At 45.8% G+C, this 20,286-nt stretch overlaps 1 protein-coding gene across 2 annotated transcripts in view; it reads right to left on the bottom strand.

The window, feature by feature from the left end:
• The window catches only part of PAS1 (FKBP-type peptidyl-prolyl cis-trans isomerase family protein), a 209,890-nt gene that overhangs the window by 119,188 nt on the left and 70,416 nt on the right, over positions 1 to 20,286 (bottom strand). For both annotated transcript variants that reach the window (XM_087374838.1, XM_087374839.1), the window contains exon 8: positions 13,746 to 13,804. In XM_087374838.1, the coding sequence (XP_087230964.1) occupies positions 13,746 to 13,804 (59 nt within the window). The remainder of the gene's footprint in view (positions 1 to 13,745; positions 13,805 to 20,286) is intronic.

Below are 20,286 nucleotides of genomic sequence, written 5' to 3'. Positions count from 1 at the left end.
TTTCCCTTCACAAACAGTTCTTGCAGCGAGGAGCCAACTCTTACAGTATGTCTTTCCCATTGTTAATCCTGCACAGGCTCTGGAGCTAGAAGGCCCTTTCACTGAAAGAGAATTATTTGATGCAATAAAATCCTGTGGCAGATGGAAATCTCTAGGATGGGATGGTCTCACAGTTGAGTTCTTTCTTGCATACTGGGATATTCTAAAGTCAACTTTGCTGCGCATGATTAATTCTGCTTGGGAAAATCAGCATATGCTGCCTTCATGGAAAAAAGGGATTGTAAAACTTCTTCCTAAGAAACAAATATGTGAATCCCTGGCTGATTGGAGGCCTATCACTCTCCTGCCTGTCATTTACAAAGATCATCACCAAAATGTTGGTTAATCGCATTAAAGGGTAGCTACATGATGGCCTTCATCCAACACATTATGGTTTTGTTTCTCGACAGCATATCACAGACAACATTGCAAATGCTTATGTTTGAATAGAATATGCCAAATACACAGAGCAAGATGTTTTATTATTGCACGTTGACATTGCCAAGGCTTTTGACACAATCCAATGGATTTTATTTCACAGACTATGCATGCATTGGGTTTTGGTCGCAAATTGCAGCATGTTATTTACTGGCTCTATAGTGACAATAAAGCTGCCTGCATACATACTAAGGAAATTTTTGAAGCCTTGACTCGTCATTGTTCAGTTTGTCAGGGTTGTCCACTTAGTGTACTTCTATATGCTATTGCCACACATCCCATGCTTCAATATATGGATCATCTAGTAGCAACTAACATGTTGCATGGTTTAGAGAGTCCTAGAAGCAGCACTGTGATTGCTCAGGCTTATGCTGATGATTCATTTTTTACTCCTCAGAAAACTAAGCAGGATCTATCTCCCCTGATGCATACGTTATCTCTATATGGTCTGGCTGCTGGTCTTGATGTAAATTTTCAGAAATCCAAGTTGCTGCCTTCGCATTCCAACGACTGGCATTCCATCTTATGGCTGGGGGAAATTGTCCAACCTACTCAAATAGTTCACCATCTTGGTTATCATTTAGGTTGGACAATTACTCGTCACCAACAGTCTCATTGGGTGCTTGCCAAGCTGAAGAAAAAGCTTGAATACTGGAAGTTAGCTACTTGGCCATTGAAGCTACAGATTGTTCAATCCATTTTGATGGCATACATACAGTTCTACTTGCCTTTGATTATGTTCAGCAAGGGGGATCTTACATCTTTCATGTCTATGGTTATGGAAACCTTCTCACACTCTGAACATCGCAAAAAAAGTTTGAGATTGCTTTCGGTGCAACATCTCTGTTCGCCAAAGATGCATGAAATATCCATGTGCATATTCTTGCTCATAAAGGCAAATTGATGTTGCAATATGCGGGATTCTCAGCCTTGGGCTGCCATGATGCGCCATTTGATTTCACATCTCACCAATGTTGCCTTTGGATACTCGCAGCCCACTGACTCGGATTTCCTTCTCGGTTGTATTGAAAATAATGTCAAAGGCTGTCCACTAAGCATGTTGATGGACTGGAAACATATACTCTCGCAATTGGAATGGCATCGGAGGGATTCTTTGCAAGGCAATTCTCTACGAGCTAAGAGCATACATTGGTCAAGGGTTTTTGTCTATTCACTGGCTCTACAGGAGCCTTGAGGTTCACATTTTCTTAGTTTGAAAGAAATCCACTCAGTTGCAGATGCCATTCACGATGCTGCAAAATATAATCTTGGCATGCACTATCATCCTGTATGGCACAAAATTACTCATGTGCTTCAGCATTTTCAGCTAGTACCCCCACTAAAGATTGAGGATCGGCTTTAGGATTAGACTCTTCATTTGCAAGGGTCAGCATGCCATCCTTTGCAGCTGTCTCACATTATTGTCTCTTCTTTGTATAAAGTCTTCCTGCCCTTGCCTTGGGTTTCACAGAGGGCGAATAATCGTTGGCAAACAAATCGTCCTGCAAAGTGGTGGCGAAAGTGACTACGAGGGATTCGGCATTCAGAAATTCCTCTTCGACAACAGGTCTTCTTGTGGAAAGTCTTGCTGGGGGTTCTTCCATCCGGGCAGATTTTGGCACGCAGACATATAGCTCCGGCTGTTTGCCGCATATGTTTGGCTCCGTGCAAATCAATGCCTCGTCTTCCTTGGCATTGCTCCCATACCTGTGATTTTCTGGGATTCCTTGGGCAGCGTTTGAGAACCAAATTTCCGAATGCCACTTTTGAGAAATCTTTCTCGCTTTTTGGGATTCACCAACCAAGACAGGAGTTTGATTTATTTTTCAGCTGGGTTCACTATCGGGCACTCTGGAGTCTATGGAAGGACAGAAATCATAGAGTCTTTGGTGATCCAACTTTTTCACTGTTCTCTTTTTTCAAGCACTCCTTTTATGATTGTGCAGCAATCCTTTTATGATTGTTTGCAAACTCAGTACATAGACTATGATGTATACGAGATCTTCTCTTGAAGTATTTGGGCACCTCCCTTTTTGGGATAGTGACTCTGTTATATACCACAAAAGAAATTTAACCCCCCAAAAAAAAGTGTTTGTCCTCTGACCCGTGATTTCCATATCAGATTGAAGACAGCGCTTCTAGCTCGTTTTCCCTCCACTACGTTTAGCAAGCAGTTTTGGTTGTTTGGAAGACATGCTGCTATGTCGGACTATGATCAATTCTTCTCCTGGTGTCGCTATTGGGCTATTTGGTCATTGTATCATGCTCGTACCATTTGCATGTATGAGCACTCTTCAGTGAACGTATTTCCCTACTTTCAATCTTCTTTGCTTCGGTCTCTTCAGGATGCTCATTCCCTTGGAGACCTTCCTCAAGCCCAGTGGGAAGTCTTTTATTACTATTTTAGTTTTGAGTAGTAGTTGTTCCACTCTGGGACAGCTATGAATGTACATTCTTCTTAATGCAAAGTTTCTTTTACAAAAAACAAAGTGTGTGTGTGTGTGTGTGTGTCTGTGTGGCTATTATGGTGGATTGAACATCACAGATATTCACATGCATATCCTTGCCCACAGGGGGAAAATGTTGCTGCAATTTCTGCAACGTGATCAGCCTTGGACTCTTATGATTAGATCTCTGGTCACTCATATCAGTATTTCTGTGTTTGGTCATTGGCATCTTGATCAATGGGATTTCCTTTTTGGCTACACTAATGGTACTTTGCCTAGCTACCCTTTTGTCTCCCGCCTGCTTCTTGACTAGAAGCATGTTCTTTCTCATCTGGAATGGAATGGTCGGCAATCTCTGCTTGGGAATTCGTTGAGAGCTGGACGCATTCACTGGTCGAAAGTCTTTTAGCCTCCCTTGGCTTTATAGGAACCTCGACGTTCCTACTTTGTCTCATTTAAAGGCATCACCTCGGTTGCTGATGTTATTGATGATGCTGGTAATGTGCTTCCTTTTTCTCTAGCAGCCACCAGATATGGATTAGGCTCTCATTATCGTCCTTTGTGGCAACAAATTACTTCTATGCTTTCGCCTTTTGTTCCGATTCCTCCTTTGGAACTTCAGGACCGGCTGGAAGATTGACTTTGACTTCTCTAGGATCCTCTTCTCGTCCTTTGAGGCTATCTCAGATTATTGTGCCTGCATTGTATAAAATCCTTTTGCCTCAACCTTGGGTTTCAAAGAGAGGTGATTCTGTTTGGTGAATGCATCGCCCAGCCAAGTGGTGGAGGAAAAGATTACATCAACTTTGGGCCTATAAAGTACCGCTTCGGCAACAGGTTTTCTTTTGGCGAGTTCTTTTGGGAGTGTTTCCATCTGGACAGCTGATGTTAGGTGGGCGTTTTTTCAGTGGGAGTCACTTTGGGCAAACGTGGGCTTGCAGATCCTCATTGTTTGAGGTGTTCTACTTCTGCAAAGACAGTTCCACATCTTCTTTGGTTTTGTCCTCACTCTAAAGCACTCTTGGACAGCAGTTCCCAATGTCTTCGCTTGAGATTCCCAGGTCATAGATTTGGGAAGTTTTTCTGGTTATTTGGTAGATTGATTCCAGCACAGACCCAATATTCTCTCTTGTTTCATTGGGTTAGATTTTGGGCATTTTGGACTATTTGGAAGCAGAGGAATCAGGTCTCCTTAGGCAATCCATTGCTTCAACTGTATGAGTTTTTTAGAGCATCATTACGGCACTCTTTGTATGATGCTTGTCATGAGAATGACTTAGATGTATCTAGTTCTGAGGTGTTTTCCCACTGCTTTTGATTTTTCAGAATAGTCTGTTTTCCAAGCTATTCTAATTGTGATAAGTTTTTCTTATTATAAATTCAGTGGTTTCACCCCAAAAAAAAAAAAAGTATGTGTGTGTGTGTATAGGTTTCCCACCCTTTTTTTGAGATAGTAGCTATGTAATATAATGCAAAATAAATTTCACTTAAAAAAAGTGTGTGAAAGTTCTTCTGGCTTTTTGGGATACATCCACCCAGACACGAGTTTGATTTGTTTTTCACTTGGGTTCGTTATTGGGCACTATGGACTCTATGGAAGGATAGAAATCATAAAGTCTTTGGTGATCCTACATATTCCACTTTCTCTTCCTTTAGGCACTCTTTGCAGCAATCTCTATTTGATTGTCTGCAAACTCATTATATAGAGCATGATGTATACTTGTCATATAGTGAGATTTTCTGTTGATGTCATTTGGCGTATCTCATTGTTTTGGGATAGCCAAACTGTAATATAAAGTACCAAAATTTTCACCCAAAAATTAAAATAAAATGTGTGTGCGCGCGCGCAAGCGCATAACAAGTGTATAAACATAACCGGTAGAATTCTTGAGCAATTTTCACATTATCATTGAGTACACTATAGGATTGTGCAAAGTGGATGCAACCACCCCAATAGGTTACCCTTGTCATTGTATTCAATCATATTCATCATCATAAAAAGAGTATCAACCTCTCATAGAGTTTGAACTTTGCATAAAAAACTCATTTTGCAGTGCCATCACTGCTACAACAGCAGCAATATCAACATTTAGGTAACAAATGCAAATCATCATCTAAAAGTCAACATTGTTATTTGTAGCACCTCACTACGACGACAAGACAACTAAGTCTATGTTTCCAAACCTACAAACCCTTCTTTTTTTTTTTCCAAAAAAAGACTTCTATTAAGTATTAAAGAAAACCGTTAGAGCAAGCTCCATACGGGATACACCATGCAATGCATGAAAAGCTTAAGAGCCAAAAAGAAAGAATTGGGGCTGATAGTGCCATCTCAATCCAGTAGAAACCTCCGAGAAAAAGGGAGAACCCTTCCAAACTCGAAGAAAAACAATCCTTCTAGAAGAGGCTGCCCGTGAAGGGCCCTGCATGCTAGCCCAAATGGCTATCAAAGTGTGAACCGTGTCAATCCAAATACCTGTGAACACCTGTGAAGGGTGTATCTGGGTGCCATCCAAGGCCTCTGTACATCTGGCTCTCCAAATGTGCCAAGAGAAAATGCTAGCCAAGATCTCCCAAGAGGTGTCCACTGAAGCATGAGAAGCCCTGAAGGGAGTAAGTGGTACATCCTGAAGAGAGCAGGGCTCTATCACCTGCCGGCGGACCGAGAGTGCCCAAGAAGAAAGCTCACCCTCATAAAACACCTGGGGCCCAGCAAGGGATAACCATGCGACCGAGCCCCAAGTCATGAAGAAAGGGGAAGTATGAAAAATGTTGAGTATCCTCACAACCCCTTTCCAAATAGTCCTCGCCTGACTGCAGTCCCAAAGGCAATGTCGCACTGACTCCTCTGCAGAATGACAGCGAGGGCAAGTGGGATCAGCCCCAAAACGTGATCTCCACAGGTTCACTCCAATCCCTCCATGAATAGAAAGCCAAAAGAAAAGAGTGATCTTTCTTTTTCTAAGGGATTTCCAGAGCCTCCTCCAGAAATTCCTACGCAAATCTGCAGTGATGAAGCTGCTGTCCCAATGGGGGGCTCTGGAGGAAACCCAACCCCTACTGTTCAGCTGAAATCTCCTGGCATTACCAACCGTGAAATGAAAAAAGCGAATTCCCCTCTCTCGGTGCCCATGATCTATCCATTGTTGGAGAAGTGAAAGGAAAGCATGGAGCTGAACACAAAACAAGAGAATGCTTATAGAATGAACAAGGGTGAGGTCCATATGTAGGCACCTCTACATGAGCCACCAAGCTCCACAATCATCTCCTCAATCAGCTCCTAGAATCTCTCAATCAGCCTATGTGGCATCTACCACCACCTAACAGTGCTTATGGGCACCTAACTGTGCCTCTAGCACACACACATAGAACCCAAGGTGTGCCTGGGCATACACCTTGAGATATCCCAACAAACCCCCCCTCAAGGGAATGCCTCAGGCTATGTCAAGGATACATCTAGTCACATAGTGTCTCAAGCCATCTCATGGTGGTCAAGGATAAATCTATGGCTAGGATCTCATGCTAGCAAGGGTTCCCAAGGGTGTGAGGCAAACAAAGGGATACATAAGACCCCCCAATGGTTATCTCCCCTACATGTACATGCACACAATATCTGCAGGAGGTACCATGGAGCTAAACACATACACATGGCCTACATCATATGGTGACCAGAGGTGTTTACAAAGAACACAATAGTTTATTCCATTCATTTTGGAGGACTATCCAGGCAGAGTACCTTGACTCAACATAAAAGAGAGATATGGAGCATATGTGGAGCTGGTTCCAAAAGCATAATCATCATAGGAGGCCTCATCTTGTGAAGGCACATCAACCGAAAGTAAATTGGCAGTTTCTGGTTTTGTAGTTGCTTCCTCTTTGGCCTTACAAAACTTTTCATGGTGATTGTTTTTGCCACAATATTTGCAAGGATTGATCTTGAAGCAATATTTTGAGAGGTGATTGGTCTTCCCACAATGTTTGCAAGGTGGAAACTTACCCATTTAAGTTTTTATGGCATAGGCTATGTCATTGCCTCTCCAGAGTTCCTTCTGCCTTTCTTCTTCTTAAAGGGCAGTAATAAGACCTTCAAGAGTAGGATTAGGAAGATTTTTCAATGTAGTGACAACATGATCATAATCTTCAGGCATGGTTTTGAGAAATACTACCATTGCATCATCTGTAGTGATTGGAGAGTTGATAGAGGCAAGTTGAGTCATGAGACTCCGCATGTGATTGACATGGGCAGCCAAGGGAGTGCAACTAGCCATCTTCAATTCAAAGAAAGCAATCTTAAGTGACAATTTTGAGATGTGAGAGCTAGCACCAAAAAGAATATCAAGCTTTTGCCAAGCTTCAGAAGGAGACTCCATATCAGAAATGTGATGAATATAGTCATCTCCTAAGCCAAGAGCAATAATGCCATAGGCTTTCTCCTCTCTAGCAGGATCTCGTGCTGGGCATGTAGGAGCTGAGGATTCTCCAGCATTAGAGGCTGTTGAAGAAGAAGTTGAAGCAGGTTTGACAAGCCCCCAGAGGTTTTCCCTCATCAATGCAAACTTAATTTTCATCTGCCATGTGTGAAAGCCTTTACCATTGAGCTTATCCATATGCAAGAAGGTAGCCATGAGAGGGTCTAACCCAAAATGGGCAGTGTCTATTCTCTTACAAGGCTAGAAAAAACTGAAAAGCTTCAAAGTATAAGCATTTGGTGTAGAAAAGACTTGTAACCAATTTCCATAATAAAAATCATAGTGGAAATGATACTTCAACTTGCATGCTTCATAGAGGTGGCTAAATGAAAGTATTCCGAGCAAATCCAGGTATAGAAACCTCAAAGAAAGTTGTAGCCACAATTGTACTGATGCTATTCAACACTTTAAAATATCAGAAATGCCAAAGTAGCATCTAATGTAGCACCAAATTCACAACACTGTCAAAACTGTCCAAAACAGAGGCCTGATCTTGGAGGGCTTGGATCTCCCTCTTCAAAGCAAAGAAAAGAGGGCTTTCTTGCTCAAATGAAAGCTCACATATGGGCGAATCTCTGGTGCAGAGGTCAGGCGTAATGTCGTGCGGTGTTGCTGGCTGGAACGTCGTCAATGTCGACTGGTTTTTGTCTCTGTTCTCCTCGAATATACAACCATTGCTGCTCAAACAAGATAGTCCAAAGTATGGGAAAGCTTTCCCTAAAAGGAATTAGAAAGAGGTGGAGCAGAGAAGGAGAATACGCGAAAGAGAGCTTCGACAGAATTCGGGGAATGGCGACCAACAGCGACGATCATTCTCTAATTCCTTGCATGTGGAAGGTCGCCTATACGAAGGGTCTCTCTAGCCATAAGGCTACTCTAGAAGAGGTCGCCTATAGGAGGAGAATTCAGCCCTCCAAGTGGTTGGGCACAAAGGGGCAAAATGGAGAGGAAGGTGGGGAAGAAGAAGATGATGATGATGATGACATGGCATAAATGGGCTCAAGGATAATCACTACCACAACTCTAGAGGCAAGGTCGAGTTGGGCTGAGCTCCAAAAAAGTAGCTTTTTCCTTATACTTTCTAGTACTGGGGCAAACTGATGTGCTGGAGAGATGCCCAACCCTACTTGGCATCCCAGATATCTAATAGGAACAACCCTCTGAATCCAGGAAAAGCCAAGGTCAACTCCCGAGTCTGGAGTTTCCTCATCACTGATCCAAAAGCCGAAGGATTTATGCCAGTTAATGTGTGCCCCTGCAGCTGAGCAAAAAATATTCAAGGCTGTCCGGAAAGAATTAAGTGACTGCGAAGAGGCCTCAATAAAAATAGCAGTGTCATCAGCCAACTCACAATCAAGAAGCTCCTGCTCCTGTCTGAAGGGCAATCTCAACCCAAAAAACTCAGCCTGAGATCTAAGGAAGATACTCATAGCTTCTGCCACAAAAAGAAAGAGGAAGGGGGCTAAAGGGCATCCCTGACAAAATGATCTGGAAATCTGAAATCTGTCACCCCTTACCTCTCCAATCAAAACCTGGCTGTGAGCTGATCTATAAAGGGAGGACACCCCTCTAATCCATGCATCTGAAAAACCAAAAATAGAAGAGTGCCCTCAAGAAAGCCGCAATCTACTCTGTCATAGGCTTTCTCAAAGTCCAGGAGTAGAACTGCTAGCCTCTGTCCGCTCTGCATAGCCCACTCAGTGGCTTCCCAAAAGGAAAAGATATTGTCAAATATGCTCCTGCCATGCAGAAAGCCTGTCTGAGTGTCATGAATAAGGTCTGGAAGCAGGGGCTGCAATCGGATGCTAATCGCCTTGGCAAGGATTTTGTATAAACTGCCCAACACAGTGATGGGTCTCCAATGGGATACAAAATTCCTATTGCCACCTTTTGGGATAAGGTGTATGAGTCCCTCGGTCAGTGAGTCAGGCATCTCACCCGAGTCCCAAATGCCCTGCAGGGCTCAAGTAATAGGATCACCTATCATATCCCAAAAGGCTATAAAGAAAGAAGGAGTAATACCATCGGAACCAGGGCATTTCCCCTTATGAAGGGCGGAGAGGGCAGACTTGAATTCTGTGTTGGTAAAGCGTGCATCAAGTAAGCATATCATCTCAGGTGAGACCAACACAGGTAAACTCTGCCAAACTTCCTCTCTAGCCACATCTCTGGCCTGTGTGTCAGGATCTACGGAAAGGAGGGAGGCATAGAAAGCTGTCGCTAAGTGCAAGACGGTATTCGGATGAGATTGCAAAACGCCGTTAGAGTCAATAAGCTGCCTGACACTCTCTCTACTATGTCTGGGACCAAGTATAGAGCAAAAGTGTTTATTGACTCTCCCTCCCATCTGTATCCAAAAAGACTCCCGTGCATGGAAGGCATACTCTGCTCTCTGATCAAGCAATGTCTGCAAGTGAGCCCTTGCCGCAGCAAGGCGCTCCTGTATCCAAGCATCTGATGGTCGTCTCTACTCCTCCCTCTGCAAGGCTGCCAACTGCCGACGGATACCAACCTCCCACCTGAGTACCTCACCTCGCCGAGCACTAGCAACGGAGTGATAAAAGTTGCTGATGCTGGCAAGTGCCGTGGCCACATGTGAAGGACCGGCCACCCCCCCTGCATGTGAGAAACCCAGATTTCCAAGACTGCCTCTGTGAGAGTCTCATCCGTGTACAAGGCATCGGGGATCCTGATCCTGATACTGTGAGACCGTCCTCTCAGATGGGCCTCTGAGATGGACAGAACTACTGGAAAATGATCGGAAGTGAAAACACCAGGTGCAATGCAAACTGTCCCCCCTCTATCAAGAGCCCAGTCATCCACATAGAATCTGTCAATCCGAGCATGGATAGGCATATGCACCCTATGGTTCGACCATGAAAACAAAAGTGACTGAGACTGAATATGAAATGCATCATCTGACCAAACATCTCTGCCACTGAACTTGAATAAGAAGGCATCCCAAGCTGCTCTCTCGAGGGAATGAATACCACCTTCTCTGCCCCCTTGCTTATCAGAAGGTGCCTCAACCATGTTGAAGTCACCTCCAATAATCCATGAATCTGCAATGTCAGCCCACGAGAGCAACTCTTTCCAGAACAGAACACGGTCCCCTCTGTTGTTCGGAGCATAGAGGTTGAGAAACCAACCTTACGTCCGTCAATCTGAAGTAAAACCAACTGGGCCTGGAGGGGCTTATGGTGCCGTGTCCAATGATCAGAGGGAGAATAGAGTCTAAAACTGATATGCATGTACCTCCTCTGGTTCCCAAGGCAGGAAGCCAAAAGTCCGGCCTAAAAGCAGCTTACCTGACTTGGAGCAATCTCTGACATCCAATTTGTGTTCCTAAAGAAAAGAATGTCTAGGGAACCACCTAAAACACCTGGATGGAGCTGATTCCTGATCAGCTATTTGCGACGGCGATGAGGGATGTCGCCCAATCCCTATATATTCCAACTGGCTATCCTCATCGGCGGGAGAAAGTGGGTTGGAATACCTTACCCGACCTGGTGGCAAAAAAAGAACCCTCCGCCGGAGCTGACCTCCTGCCATACACACGAGGTCCAAGGGGAGGAAAGTCCACAGGTGAAAGAGAGAAGGATCTCTCACAAGGGATGCCGATAACTAGCTCTCCGAAAGTAGAAGGTACAAAATTATCATCTGGGAGTTCAGAGAGGTCCTCCGCGGAAAAGGAGTTCCGCTGAGCCAGTCCTGGGGAGGATGTATGAAGGATTCCTACCGAAGCAGGGATAGAATGTAAGACCCCCTTCCCTCTATCCAAAGAAGGAGGCACCTGTACTCGATCCTGATCAAGAAGTGCTGCAGACGAGGTGCCAACAACCTGGGCTGCTTAGGAAGGTACAACCTGATCCAGGGATGGGGTCGAACAAGGCTCCTGAACACTAGTCTCCTCCCGAGGCTCCAAGGGGGTAGCCTCTGAAGCACTGAATGTGTGATCTGAAGTAGAGGGCCTAACCGCGGCCGGAACCCACCGTGGGCCAGAGATGGTGCGAGTTGCAGGAGGGACTCGGGTAGCCCTAGGAGGGGGGGGAGCCCGTGTCTGAGGCGGTGCCTGTGGAGCGGTAGGTCCTGCTCCAGCTCTTTGTCGTAAGCTAGTACGAGCTGGTTGCTTGCTGGGCCTCTTTTTCTTCTTTGGGCAATCTCTGGCGAAGTGCCCCGAGGATCTGCAAATCCTGCACTAGTCCTGCCGACCTGCAACCTCAAATCTCTGGCGGAAGAAGGACCCATCGGGTCGTTGTAGCATGATGTGGTCATCTGAAATATTGGGGTCCTGGACAATGACCCTAACCCTAGGTACCCCATCCATCCTGACCGCCTCAGCAGCCGAAGAGGGTTCGCCAGGAAGAGGGGGGATCTCTACTACCACACCAAACATCTCGCCAATAACTGAAAGTAGCCGGTGATAAACTGAGGGAAGACCAGGGAATCTGATGAAAATAGAAACTCCCTGCTTGTCCTCTTTAACTGGCTTTGGGGTCAAAGCCCAGTTGAAAGGGAAACAAAAAAATCCTCCTAAAGCCTAGAAAAAGAAAACCGGCCTAGGTCTCTCGTGACGTCCGGGGAATCTAGGCACACCTGAAAGAAACCTCGTCCCAACAAACGAACATCCTCTCGGGAAGTGCCGCAAGCATCCAATCTCTAGCTTGTGACCTGGAGGGGTGGGAGCCATGGATGCGTGCGAAGAGAGTAGTGGAATACTCATGCTCCAAATCCTTTTGCAGCTGCTGCAGCTCGTCTTTTGATAAAGTGACGGTTCTCGCGGCCGGTGTGGGCGGTAACGGATTGACTGAATGGGAACCCATTCGTCAATCGAGGTGGGAAAGGCCGATTCAAAACCCAAAAGGGAACTCCGTCCACTTTCCTAAAGCCCAGGAGATCCCTAACAAAAATAGGGGTACTCCAGATGAGGGGAGAGGGTGAAAGGAAGGAGAGAGAGAGAGGAATGAGCAAGGAGAGGAGGAGTCAGCAAGTAGAGGAGAGGAAGAAGAGGGGGCAGCAAAGGGAGAGCGAGAAGGAAGAGGAGGGGAGGAAAGAGGAGAGAAGGAGTGGAGGAGAGGGAGGGGGAGGGGCTGGCAGCAGCGAGGGGGGGCTGAAGCAGCGCAGGGGGGAGAAGCAGCGCAGGGGGGAGCAGCAGGCAAGGGGAAGGGGAGGGAGGAGGCAGCGCGCAGGGGGGAGGCAGCGCGCAGGGGGGAGGAGGTAGCGCGCAAGGGGGAGGCTGTGCGGGGGTGCTGCAGCAGCGCAGGGGGGAGCAGTAGGCAAGGGGGGGGAGGAGGCAGCGCGCAGAGGGGAGGAGGAGCGCGCAAGGGGGAGGCAGCGCGCAGGGGGGGCTGCAGCAGCGGAAGAGGAGGAGGGGAGTCGAGGGTAGGGGGGAGGGAGGAAGGAGCAAGGGGGGGAGCGAGGGAGCAGCGAGGAGGGCAGCAGCTACAAACCCTTCTGGATATAACACCTTCTTGAAATATAAGCGTTTGTTCCATATGATGACATTATTACAATACTTACGATGATGGTGTTCGAAAAATCAAGTATGACTAAATATTTCATGAACCACTGCCAATGTGAGATTTATCATCCACTCAACACAGATTTCCTCATACACTGAACAGATTTGGACGACTTCAACACCACATGGCAAACTAAAGAAGAAATCAAGCAATACTCCAACATTCTATACCACTATTTGATTATACACATTGATCTATTCTACACCAATTCATCTTTCCCACCCACCTTGTCTTTAGAATGAGAGGAAATGTCTCAATTTGTAACTTAAATCCTTCCCTTACCTTCAGTATATGGATGGTTTAATGCAAAATGTATGCCCTTTTGAGGGACACTCCCCATATGAGGCATAACCCTTCACAAGAGAGACATAATTCTATCAGAGAAGCACACTTTCATAAAGAGGGGAGCATCTATCTATAGCTGTACATTGTGCACCCTCTAATAAAGGGTCAGAATCTTCGCAATTGAGTCCACCCCTCTTTAAGCACATACCATTTAGGACACACCTTTTCAACTATGACTCTTGAGTTTTCACTCTCTTAACGAGAGAAATAGATATCTTTTATATTCGATCTCAATTCTTTGTTATGATTATACTCTCCCCTCCCTTGCTCACTACTCATATTAGAATATAGGGATTTCTTTAAGCACAATCTCTACTCACTACTCACATTAGAATACTCGGATTTCTTACTACCACACCAATCATAGCAAATGTATTAAATCAAAATAAGAGCATGCACAAATTGCAAATAGGGACTTCAAAATAAGAGCATGCACAAATTGCAAATCATTTAAAAACCATATCTCATGAGCACATGTTGCTCACCATACTTTAACCTCATATGGTTGCCTTGGAGTTTCCCAACCCTCACCTTCCCTTAAAATCTGAGAAAACAAATAGACAATACGTGATCGCCATTAAATCACACAACCTTTTATGAAGAAAAAGTAAACCAACACATTAATGCACTAGATATACCATGCCTACAGCAAATTTGTTTGCTCCCTCTGCCTTAAAGGCTGTTCAAACATGCACGTATAGGATATAGAAGTCGATTTATTTTCATTTTCTAAAAGAACGACAACATTCTATTCAGTGCTCATACAAAGGTACTCTATTCCTAGAGTTTCCAATATTTTCCCCATTGGTATGCCATGTCAGAAGCCTTTTTGCACAGGCTCCAACAGGAAATTAATGAAGAAGATGTGAGAACAAAGTTGAGAGAACTAAACCAGAATAAAGGCAAGTCCATCCAAGACTTAGTGATTTGGATGAGAAATCAGTGGAGTACAGTTTTGGATTACAAAGTCTATGAGAGCTTGGTTGATCACAGGTTGTACCCAGCTTCATTTGTGTAAGCCAGAGATGGTCAATACAACCCGAACCAATGAGGACCTGCTACACCAAGCTGTTGTTTTGGAAAAAAACGAGGGTTTGAAAAACAAAGTCAAAAAGAAGGATGCTGAGAGTGACACTAAGGAGTCTCCAGTCAAGAAGGATAACCTAAAAACCAAGCGCGAAGAAAGCTTTAAAAAGAATTAGGCATCCGAGGTAATTCATCATCTCTCTTTTTCCCCCTCCCTCTTTGAGTTGCCCATTTGCCCCTCCCTCTCTTACAAAAACCACTGCTTACAAATTTCAGCAGAGGGCTTCATCAATCCGCCAGAAGACAGCCCGCTACACAGCCGCTGCTGCTCCCCACTCCTCCTGCTGCCCTTCCCTCCCCTCCTTGCTGCCTCCTCCTTCCCCTCCCCCCTACCTGCTGCTCCCCCCTGCCTCCCCTCCCTTTCTCCCCTTCCCTACCCCCCCCCCCCCCCCCCCGCTGCTGCCAGCCCCTCCCCTGCACGCTGCTGCAGCCCCTCCCCCCCACGCTGTTGCCCGCGCAGCCCCCTCCCCTCCTCCGCACTACTGCCCGCCTGCGTGCCCCCCCCCACGCTGTTTTTTCGCTCCCCCCCCCCCCCCCCTCCTCCACTCCTCCACTCCTCTACCCTCCCCTCCTCTCCCCTTCTCTCCTCCTCCTACCCCCTTCCCTTCCCCTCTCCCTCTTGCTGCCCTCCCTTTCTCCTTTCTGACTCCTCCCCCTCATGCTCAATCTTCTCTCTCCCTCCCTCCTTTCACCCTCTCCCTTCATCAGGTGTACCCCCTATTTTTTGGGGGTCTCCTGGGCTTCAGGAAAGCGGACGGAGTTTCTTTGTGTTTGAGTCAGCCTTTCCCACCTCGATTGACGTATGGGTACCCATTTAGTCAATCCGTTACCGTACACACCGGCTACGAGAACCGTCACTTTCTCAAAAGACGAGCTGCAGCAGTTACAAAAGGATTTGCAGCATGAGTGTTCCACGACTCTCTTCGCACGCATCTTTGGCTCCCACCCCTCCAGATCACACGCTAGAGATTGGATGCTTGCGGCACTTCCTCAAGAGCTCACTCCCCACCTTAAGGATGTATGTTTGTTGAGACAAGGTTTCTTTCAAGTGTGCCTAGATTCCTCGGACGTCACGAGAGACTTGCTACAGACTGGGTTTCTCTTTCTAGGCTACACAAGGATTTTTTTTTGTTTCCCTTTCAACTGGGTCTTGACCCAGTTGAAGAGGACAAGCACGGAGTTTCCGTCTTCATCAGGTTCCCTGGTCTACCTTCAGTTTATCACCGACTTTTTTCAGTTATTGGCGAGAGGTTTGGTGTGGTAGCAGAGATCACCCCTCTTCCGAGCGAGCCTTCGTCGGCTACTGAGGCGGTCAGGATGGATGGGATACCCAAGGTTAGGGTCATTGTCGAGGACCCTAACATTTCAAATGACCACATCATGCTATAGCGACCCGATGGGTCATTTTTTCAACAGATAATTAAGATTGCAGATGATCAGGACCAGTGCAAGATTTGCAGATCCTCCAGGCACTTCGCCAAAGATTGCCCAAAGAAGAAGAAGAGGCCAAAAAAGCAACCAGCTCGTACTAGGTTACGACAAAGATCAAGAGCAGGACCTAGTGCTCCACAGGTACCACCTCAGACACAAGCTCCCCCTCCTCCTAGGGCTGCCCGAGTCCCTCCTGCACACCGCACTACCTTTGGCCCTCGGTGGGTTCCGATCACAGTTAGGCCCTCTACTTCAGATCATACTTCCGCCGCTCTAGAGACTACCCCTCAGGAGCCTCGGAAGGCTACCGCCGTGGAGCCTATTGTGTTCATGAGCCTTCTTCCGCTCCACCACAAGAATAGGTTGTGCCTCCTTCAGCAGCCCAGGTTGTTGGCACCTCGTCCGTAGCACTTCTTGATCAGGACGCAGCACAAGTGCCTCCTTTTGTTGACAAAGGGAAAGGGGTCTTACATTCTTTCCCTGCTGCGGTAGGAATCCTTGGACCCCTTCCCCAGGACTGGCTCAGCGGAATTCCTTTTCCGCTCTTGAGGACCTCTCTGACCTCCCAGATGATGATTTTGTACCCTCCACTTTCGGAGAGCCACTTATCGGCATCCCCTTTGAGAGATCCTTCTCTCTCAACAGTGGACTTTCCTCCCCTTGGACCTCGTGTGTATGGCAGGAGGTTTTTTTTCTGCCACCAAGTCGGGTAAGGTATTCCAACCCGCTTCCTCCCGCCGATGAGGATAGCCAGTTGAAATATACAGGGGTTGGGTGGCATCCCTCATCCCCGTCGCAGACAGCTGATAAGGAATCGACTTCATCCAGGTGTGTCAAGTGGTTCCTTAGACATTCTCTTTCTACAGCAAATAGCTGGGTAAGTGCCTTGGTTGGTGGCGCAGATTTTCGAGGCTTGGCAGAAGAAATAAGTCGAGACATCTCCATTGCGCGGAGTTTCCAAGGAGCAGTTCTTTTCCCTTCTATACAAATTTTCAATTTGCAATTTATTATTCCTATACAGCAAAGGGGAATCTGAAGTGAAAAAAATAAATAAATAAATAAATTATTTTCCCTTTTGAAAGAATGGAAGCAGAGGGACAGGATTCCAGGGTAAATCCTGGTGAATCTAGAGTACAATCTATACAACAAGTGTCCCATCAAACAACACCTACTCTGGTGGGTAGGATTTCTGTATTAGAAGATGCTTTACAACAGATCATGAACCAGCAGCTTCAAGTGAACGCTGGTCAAAATGAAATTAGAGAAATGGTGCAAGCCTTGTCGGCTAGACCATCTAGAAATGAAAAGAGCAAAGCTCCAGCAGAGCCAGAGCCCAGTATACACTCATCAGAGCATGCGAAGGTCAAGTTACCTAATATTGCCAACTATAGACCGGAGAAGTACGCTGGTCAGATGACCGAGCGCAGTTCTGATGTGATCAAGCTTTGGTTACACAAGTGGGAAGAAGCCTTCGCCATTTGTGAAATCAGATCTGATCTAAAGAAAATCCGCGAGACCACTCACCTGTTTAATGAGGCAGCGGATAGATGGTGGATAAAGCAACAGAAAGATCAGTTTGCCCCTACCACCTGCGAAGCGTTTAAAGCTGAATTTAAGAAACACTTTCTTCCACCTGACGAAGAGTCCCGAGCTTGGGATGCTTATAGAAACCTCCGCCAGAGGAATTTGTCAGTGGCAGAGTACACTGACAAGTTCAGGGAATGTGTTATGAAGATAACAGACCCTCTCCCTATGTCAGTTCAGTTGAAAGACTATATCTATGGACTGAACGACAAGATTAAAATGGAAGTTCGGGCTAAATATGTGACTACATTAGATGAATCTATTGCAGTAGCCCTGAACTATGAGGATGCCAGAGGCACACCTAGTGGGTTTGTGCACGCAGGGACTCAGCATAAGTACCCGAGAAAAGGGGGATTTCAGAGGAAATAGATTTCAAAGACAAGTGTCCCGCAGCCAAGTGGCCAAACCAAGGAGGTGAAGCCGGTTGAGGAACCAGCAAAGACAGGTACCACCGTTGGAGTGAAAAGAAAAGTAACTCCAATGGCAGCTCGGGCTTGGTCAAAGTCCTCGTTGACCCTGAGCAAAAAGAGAAAGCTAGAAAAGAACGATTATGCTTCGGCTGCCTTCAGCGACATCACTGGAAAGATTGTCCACTGAACAAAGACTGTCGCACGGCCAATATGATAATATCTGAATGCGACACGGAAATGTAGGAAAGTCCCAGTGCGGAACATATGCAGATGCAATTGGCGGGACCTTCTCAGAGGTTAGTACCTGTGTTGTTAAGTGTGTCTGTTACTAAGTTAGTAAGCGATGCACCTGATAACATCCTTTCAAAGCCCCCAGCAACGGGGTATACGGTTTTCGATGAGCCCGAGTTGATTCAAATGAAAGGGCAAATAGCCAATCATGATGTGATTGTGTTGTTTGACTCAGCGTCAACGCACAATGTAATTAACTCGAAGCTTATTAAGAAGCTCAAGTTTAAAACTAGTCCGTCTGACTATGCTTATGCGGTCAGGATGGCGGACGGAAGTTCAACTGAAGTATGGGACCAAAGGGTTACCCAGTTGGAACTTCGAATTCAGGACTATGTTGAGAAGCTGGACTTTGAGTTGACCAGGCTTGCTCACGCAGATATAGCCCTAGGCATGGCTTGGCATTTTTGAAAAAATACAGCCATTGATTGGAAAAAGCATATTTACCAGTTCAAGATGAACATGGTAGAATATGTTTTGCGAGGTGAAAAGAATTTACCTCGAGGACCATTGATTTCAGCCATGGAAATTCGGAAGACTCCGAAAGAGTTTCTGTGTCTGTGTATAGCATCAGTAGAGTCGATAGATCATGCGTCGACTAGCACTGAGGCTAGCCAAGATGGGAAAATGGCCGACTTGGCTAAAGAGATATCGGAGAAGTTCTTTGATTGTTTTAGGGATGAGTTACCTTATGGGTTACCTCCAAAGCGGAATGTTCAGCATAAAATTGAGCTTATCCCGAGGGCAGAACCTGTAAATAGACCTCCCTGAAACATCTTGATCATGATACTCTGAAACATTTTTGTAAACAACCTGACTTGAGAGGCTGCCAAGCTAGGTGGGCAGAACTCATGCAGGAGTTTAACTTGACGATTCGGTACCGAAGACGGAAGGATAATAAAGTTGCTGATGCATTGTCACGCAGCTCACTTCATTCCAACTAGAGAATATGTTAGTCCCCCGCAAGTGGCGGATTTGTTTATTAGACATATATTTCGTCTGCATGGATTACCCAAATCCATAGTGTCAAAGAGACATGTCAAATTTACTGGTCATTTTTGGACCGCGGTATTTGAGACACTAAGGACTGAGTTAGGAATGAGTAGTAGGGATCATCCAGAAACGGATGGTCAGACAGAAAGAATCAACCAAATTTTAGAAGATATGCTTAGAGCATATGTGTCATTAAGGCAACATACATGGGACAAGTGGTTGCCATTGTTGGAGTTTGCCTACAATGATAGAAAACATTCCTCTACGGGGTTCATTCCGTTTGAACTGAACTATGGTTATAGACCAGCAAATCCAGCTATAGTTGGAATACCTCAGAAAGTGCCTAGTGCTGCGAACTTTGTGGTTCAGATGCGAGAGATGCTAGCACTTACGAGAGCTAACATCCGCCAAGCTATGGACAAAGCTAAGGCGTATGCGGATGAAAACCCATCCGCTAGAGAATTTAAGGAAGGAGAAAAAGTTTTTCTTAGAGTTCCTTCGCACTCTAAGTCTTTGACTGCAGGAGAGTGTGCTAAGTTATCACCTCGATATTGTGGGCCATGGTTAATTCTAAAAAGAATAGGCAAGGTAGCCTATAAATTGAAATTGCCACCGGGGTGTAAGGTGCACCCAGTGTTTCATGTTTCTCGTTTAAAGAAATTTTTGCATACTGGTGACTCACTAATCGAAGGTGTTGTTTTGTTTTAGAAAATAGAGGATAATGCAAGACGCAAACCAACAAGAATCCAAGACCGAGGAACAATGCAAGTGCGCAATCGGAAGATACCCACGGTGTTGGTTGCATGGCATGGTCTACCTCTATCAGAAGCTACCTGGGAATCCGTATACCAGTTACGGAGAGTGTTCCCACATTTCATCATCGAGGACGTTGATGCTTGAAGAGGGAAGGAATGTTATGCTCTAGCCGAGATAGCATGACCTCGGAAAGATCGGTGGGCATTTTCTCTTAGATGACCGACTTTTGTAATATTTCATGTGCGTAAATAAAATGGTCAAGGGAAGTAACTGCCAAGGTCCTAGGTGAGGGTGTATTGGCATCGACTAGGTGGTTCTGAGTGCTCAGGCCTAGGTGCACCTAAATGTGTAATAATGCCAAGGAGCAAATGTTTAAATTGTGCCCCAAGAGAGGGGTAAATGGTGTACCAAGCTAAAGGTCTAAAATGATGACATTTGACAGGAGGGAACCATCTAGGGAACTGAGGGCTTGTGGATA

This window comes from Dipteris shenzhenensis, chromosome 5, assembly GCF_047967505.1.
Source record: "Dipteris shenzhenensis isolate YYH24624 ecotype China chromosome 5, Dip_SZ_1.0, whole genome shotgun sequence".
NCBI lineage: Eukaryota > Viridiplantae > Streptophyta > Polypodiopsida > Gleicheniales > Dipteridaceae > Dipteris > Dipteris shenzhenensis.
Note: the sequence above shows the minus strand (reverse complement) of the source record. Positions and strands in the feature narration are given on the sequence as shown.